The following is a 5,492-nucleotide window of genomic DNA, read 5'->3' as shown; positions in this document are numbered from 1 at the left end:
TCCACATGGCTGAAACTTTTAGTATAATCCATACTTAGTTTTTGTGAATTTTTTAGTTCGGATGATGAAGGAGTAGGCCATCTTGGGTTCTATTACGTGGGCGTGGAAAGGAAAAATAAGTAAAAAAAAATTCTTTTAATTTTTTATGCAAATGATTGTAAAAATATATTTGAGTTCAAATTTTCTTTATATTCATACTTGTGCGGGAATTTAATCATCTTGATGGCATGATAGATGAAGAGGTGGAGATGGTAAGTACTTGTGCTGTCATTTTGATTGGTGATTTATTACTATTGAGATGGAAAAGTAGACGTCTTTCCCATAAAGCGATGTTATTAAAATCATGGTTTTTAGAATCAAATCGGTTAACAAAACCATCATATTATCAGTTTACTGGTTTAACCGATTGAACCGGTTTGATCGATCGAAAAAATCGGACGATGTAATAATTATTTAAAAAATTAAATAATAATATCAAAAATATTTAATAAAAAATAATTTTTTATATCACAATTTTACATTCAAAGCAAGTCATAACATATATAAGTTAAAAACCATAAAATCAAGTGAAACAAAATGATTCAAATTAACTACAACATAATATTTAAGGTAAAACATATTAAATAATAAATATAATTATATAACTATAATTAAAAAATAAATTTGGGGCTAAAAAAATCATAACAAAATGATATTGTTTGGTTTAATTTTTTTTTTAAAAACAATCCCACATTACTAAGAAACATAGAAGATCATTCCAACTAACTTCTATAAATAATAGAGGTAATTTAGAATTCAAAATCATAGAGCCTTTTGGTGAGCTTTAAGTGAACTATTCTTTCACTTCAATCAAGCTCGAATTTTAGGCTTCAATCGAGCTTCTAAATTTTTTTTTGAGTTCAAGCCTTTTCGAGTTCAAGTTTCAATATTATATTTCGAGTTCGAGTTGAACTTGATAATTTTTAGCTCGTGAGTTTGAGTAGAGTTGAGCTTACTTTTAAAGTTTTCAAGTTCGAGTCGAGCTTAACAATATTCGAGTTCGACTTGACTCGTTTAACAAACGACGTCGTTTGGTTTAATTTTTTTTTTTAAAAAAAAAACAAAATTGGCGATTTTTTCCGGTTTTCCCCGTTTTTCAGTCGGTTTGGTTTGAACGGTTCAGCGGTTCTGGCCGGTTCACTAGTAGCGGTTCAACCGGACTAGGCAACGATTCCCGATTGAACCGGCCGATCCGATCTGGTTTTCAAAACACTGATTAAAATACTTTTGTTGTAATACTTAAGTCATCTCTGGTCCTCATATCTATTTTAGTCCATCTTTATCTTTATTCTATAGATAAAATAGTAATTCATCTCTAGCGTTATCTTTACATTACCACTAACTCTACTTTATTCACAATATTTAACTATTATAATATTAATTTTACAAATATAAAAAAATCAGAAAAATACGAAAAATTCAAAAAAAATTAATATGATTATTTATCTAATTTAAATATATTTTTATCTATCTTATAATTTTATATATTTTAATTTTAAAAAATGTAGCGCAAATTATAGTGTCGCGCAAGATGTGGCGTGGCACTGTAGCATTTATCTACGATAGAATATTTTTTGGCGCAGGATTGGAGACTCTACTTCAGAGAAAATCTCCAAAGTAGAGAAGCATTGGAGATGCTCTAAGAGAATAAAAATCAAGAGAGAAGGACAGAAAAATAGCTGATGATAATAAATATACCGACATCTAATAGGACTTCTTGCTAAAGATAAACTTCTATCTAAAGACAACTCCCGAACTAAATAGGACTACTACTACATGTCTGCTTCTATCTAGGTTCCAACTTTTTTGCAATGCTACATAGCAACACATTCAAAAAGATTCATTTATGTAATAATAATTTATCCTACGTGTTTAAAATGAGAGTTATTTTGAAAAATAAAAATATTTATTTTAATAAAAAAATAGGATAAGGATATTATTCAAATAAAATAGATGTCATTGGAGAGTTAACCAATTCACTCAAGCCCTTTGAATTGTTTGTTAAGCTTTGAACCATGTGTATTGCTGCATTTGTTCGGCTAGCTCATTCACTCCATTCTCTTCATCAGTTACAAAAAGAGAGATGAATACCACAGGTCCACAGCAGCCACAAGGACAGATGCAGTATATAAATTTATAAAATTTTAGGGACAAAAAGATATTATTAATAAAAAAATACAAAAACCCCTCAATCCATCCTGACAATATGTATCTTTCCATTTCACTTCAATTCTTCTTCCTCCTCGAAGATCTTATTAATCTATGGGATTTGTTTGTGGGTGGCATGAAGGCCTACAAAAGCATCGGCATGGTGGGATGTTGATGGTTGTAGTTGCAGGAGGGACATGGCTGGCATGTTCAAGCCAAAAGCCGCTGTGATCTCCCTCTACTTTTCTTGAAGGTAAATCTATACGACCTTTTGATTTTGTCGAAGCAATGCTCAACTAGCATTACTGGAGGTGGATTCATTAGAAGTTAACGCAAACTGTTGCTGTGATACACAGCACAGAGAGCCACATGGGATTTGTGGAGCAACTTGTCGCAGATGCTCATAACTCAAGGGATTTAACCTCATAGTGGCTGATATTCTTTCAATAGGCCAATGGGGAAACCCATTACCATTAAACAGGTTTCCCAAGGTCGTCACCTAGTTTCAAATGCCAAGCTCCATTCACCCTGGCATAAGGCATATTACAACACAATTATTTTGCACATGAAGTTAACCAAAATAGTGATTGATTTGAGAGAGCCATCGATTATAATATCCAGAAAAAGATCTAGATATTTTCCTTCTAAAGTTACTTATATTAGCATATAATAATCATTTTAAGTTTATATTAACTATATTAATGGTATAATGCATGTCTAATAATGTAAAATGATTAAAATAGAAGTAAAATTGTACATAAAGTAAAATAATATATTACGCAAGGAACTAAACTACTAGCCTCCACGCGTAATGCATATTGCTATTTGGCTTTTCCAAAACTCCAAACCGATTGCATCTCAAATATCTCTTTCGGGACAAAATGGCAGTGTCTGGAAACTGTGATCATACCGTTTTATATAATACGATGGCGCCGCAGAATGGCCAACGGATTTTTCACTTTCCCGCTCAATAATATTGTTTAATGATTACCACCACTGACCGTTGTAGCATAAAATAGAATTCGCTTTACCATCCAAAGTCGACCACAACATAATTAAAAAATGTCAATGATTAGCTCACACAGAAAACCCCGGATGCAAGAAATATCTTTCTCACCCATGAAAATAAAAGCCACTGAAACAAATAGTTCCACTAAATCGGGAAGGCAAGACAGAAACGAGCAGCATCCTCGGCATGTTCATAAATAATAAAAGATAACAGTAAAGAGAAACATCAAGCTAAAAAGCAACCACTAAAATGCCTATCAAATCCAGAAATGCATCCACTAAAACCATACAGACAGAACCACAAGCATCGAGACAATGAACGACAATGAACGAATGATTAAGCTGATAATAACAATAAGATAGTAAAAAGAACAATCAGATTCTAATTGGAAATTAAAGGATTAATTCTCTACAAAAGGATTTATCTAAACCACTTAACTTTAAATCAAAAAGTACATATAGCAGCAGATATAAACATCTACAACTACTTGATTTCTGAAGGTCAAAGGAAACCAACAGGATTCAGAGGTACATTTCTTTCTTTAGATGACATGTTCCATCTAAGAGAATAAACATGGAAAACATCAAAAGCATTAACATAGGATTTTGATCAAACACTGTCACATTCTACATTCATTATGCTATCCTCCGAGGATCATCCCTACTCGTCATCATCTTCCTGTGCACAATAAATGAGAGAAAATTCAGTGACAGATAATGGCAAACCAATGATCAAATAAAAACAAACTGAAGCATTTGCAACTCACGTCTCCACTGCCATCCTCATCATCATCTTCGTCATTGACCTCAGACACAGACTTATCAGATTCCGCATCTTCATCTTTGGTACCCTCGGCCTGGAAATATCATCATCTATTTAGCTGCCCAAACAGAAGCATTCTGCTGAATGAATAACTTACTTACTGAACAAAAGTGAATAATTACCTGTCTCTTGTTGTAGGCTTTCATGTTCTTTTCATACTCGGCCTTCCGCTTCTCTGCTTTGGCTACATAAGGTGCTTTTTCCTGAACATATTAATTCTAATTCTATCAGAGAACACATTTGCATATATAGGTTTTGAAAGTTTCAAAGAGCACTTGTAAATACTCACAGCTTCAGACAAGCTCTTCCATTTATCTCCTCCAGCTTTGCCAACCTAAAATAGTAGGGGGAAAATTAAAACAAAAGAATGGACAAAAATTGTGTCTGTAAATCAAATAGATAAAAAAAATAGTGTCACTTACAGCAGCAACGGATTTGTTTTTAGGGTGCTCCTTTTTGTATTGCTCACGGAACTGCTCCCTAAAATACAAAAGGAAACAATAATTAGACGAGAAAATCAAATCAATCATTTCGTTTAACGGTCTTTCCTTTTAAAAAAAGATGAATCGCCTCAATGGACTTCTTCAATTGTAATTTTCAAAAATAACATAAACGACAGGATTTGCAGCTTAGAAAGGTACAAACATAAAAATAAATGAAAAACTGACAAAACCAAACGAGAACCGTTTACGATACGAAATAAGCGAAAGTTAAAATTACATGAAAACAAAAAAGGCGCTAGCAGGCCTCTTTGGCTTGTTCGGATCCTTAGCAGCCTTCCCCGATTTCTTTCCGGCTTTCGATTTCACGGTGAGCCTAACAACAAAGCCAAAAAAATTAGTAAACCAATTCTAAAATCACAATGCTCATTTAGATCTCAGATCTCAGAAAACGCGATCTTGAAAAGGTTAAACAAAAAAAAAATACAGAAACAGAAAAGTAAACAAAATTACTTGCTGCTCTTCGTCTCTGACTTTGATTTTCCTCCCTTCATGTTGAATCCTACAAATTAAGACCTCAGATCAGTTGAAAACGCGAGTGAATTCGTTAAAAAACGAGGAAAATCGACAAAAAAATGTGGAAAATCGGTGGGGAAAATACCTGGTTGGTGAAGTAGGATTAGGGTAAAAGGAGAGAAAAGAGAGGAATGAGCGGTGAGTTGAGAGTGCGGAGAGGGGGGCGAAAGGCGGAGATATTTAGTCGGGGTGCAAATTGAAATTCAATTGCACACGAAATGAAAATCGGGGTTTAGGCGGGATTTGGAATTTTCATGCCACGTCATCGATCTGTGTGCTTTTACGTGATTAGCTGCCTGGCTCCTAAGCTTATAACTTTCCCAGATTCACCTCTTGCCCTTTTGTGTTTCCTTTGTGCTTCTTCGCTCTCACTGCGGCCTTAGGTTTCTCTTCTCTCCTTTCCTTTTACTGACGCGCGTACTTTGTTTGGCAATTGGGTTAATTTGGTAAATTCGTGC

General features: G+C 33.9%; 1 protein-coding gene across 1 annotated transcript; it reads right to left on the bottom strand.

The window, feature by feature from the left end:
* Nucleotides 1-3,565: 3,565 nt before the first annotated feature.
* Nucleotides 3,566-5,215, bottom strand: LOC120160713 (high mobility group B protein 3-like). The gene is made up of 8 exons (XM_039171066.1): nt 5,120-5,215; nt 4,972-5,020; nt 4,739-4,834; nt 4,441-4,498; nt 4,308-4,352; nt 4,141-4,221; nt 3,963-4,052; nt 3,566-3,874 (listed from the first exon to the last, which is right to left on the bottom strand). The coding sequence occupies exons 2-8, from the start codon at nt 5,010-5,012 to the stop codon at nt 3,857-3,859; spliced, it is 429 nt and encodes a 142-aa protein (XP_039026997.1). The 5' UTR covers nt 5,013-5,020; nt 5,120-5,215; the 3' UTR covers nt 3,566-3,856.
* Nucleotides 5,216-5,492: the final 277 nt, after the last annotated feature.

Source organism: Hibiscus syriacus, unplaced genomic scaffold (genome assembly GCF_006381635.1).
Source record: "Hibiscus syriacus cultivar Baekdansim isolate YM2019G1 unplaced genomic scaffold, ASM638163v2 tig00111392_pilon, whole genome shotgun sequence".
Classification (NCBI taxonomy): domain Eukaryota; kingdom Viridiplantae; phylum Streptophyta; class Magnoliopsida; order Malvales; family Malvaceae; genus Hibiscus; species Hibiscus syriacus.
The sequence above is the reverse complement of the archived record's forward strand: the minus strand, read 5'-3'. Positions and strand labels throughout refer to the sequence as shown.

Coding starts and splice junctions, on each gene's coding strand:
- LOC120160713 (XM_039171066.1), bottom strand. CDS start 5,012: ATGAAGGGAGGAAAATCAAAGTCAGAGACGAAGAGCAGCAA. Junction 4,499..4,738: donor AGCGCCTTTTTTGTTTTCAT/GTAATTTTAACT, acceptor TTTGTATTTTAG/GGAGCAGTTCCGTGAGCAAT. Junction 4,222..4,307: donor GGAAGAGCTTGTCTGAAGCT/GTGAGTATTTAC, acceptor TAATATGTTCAG/GAAAAAGCACCTTATGTAGC.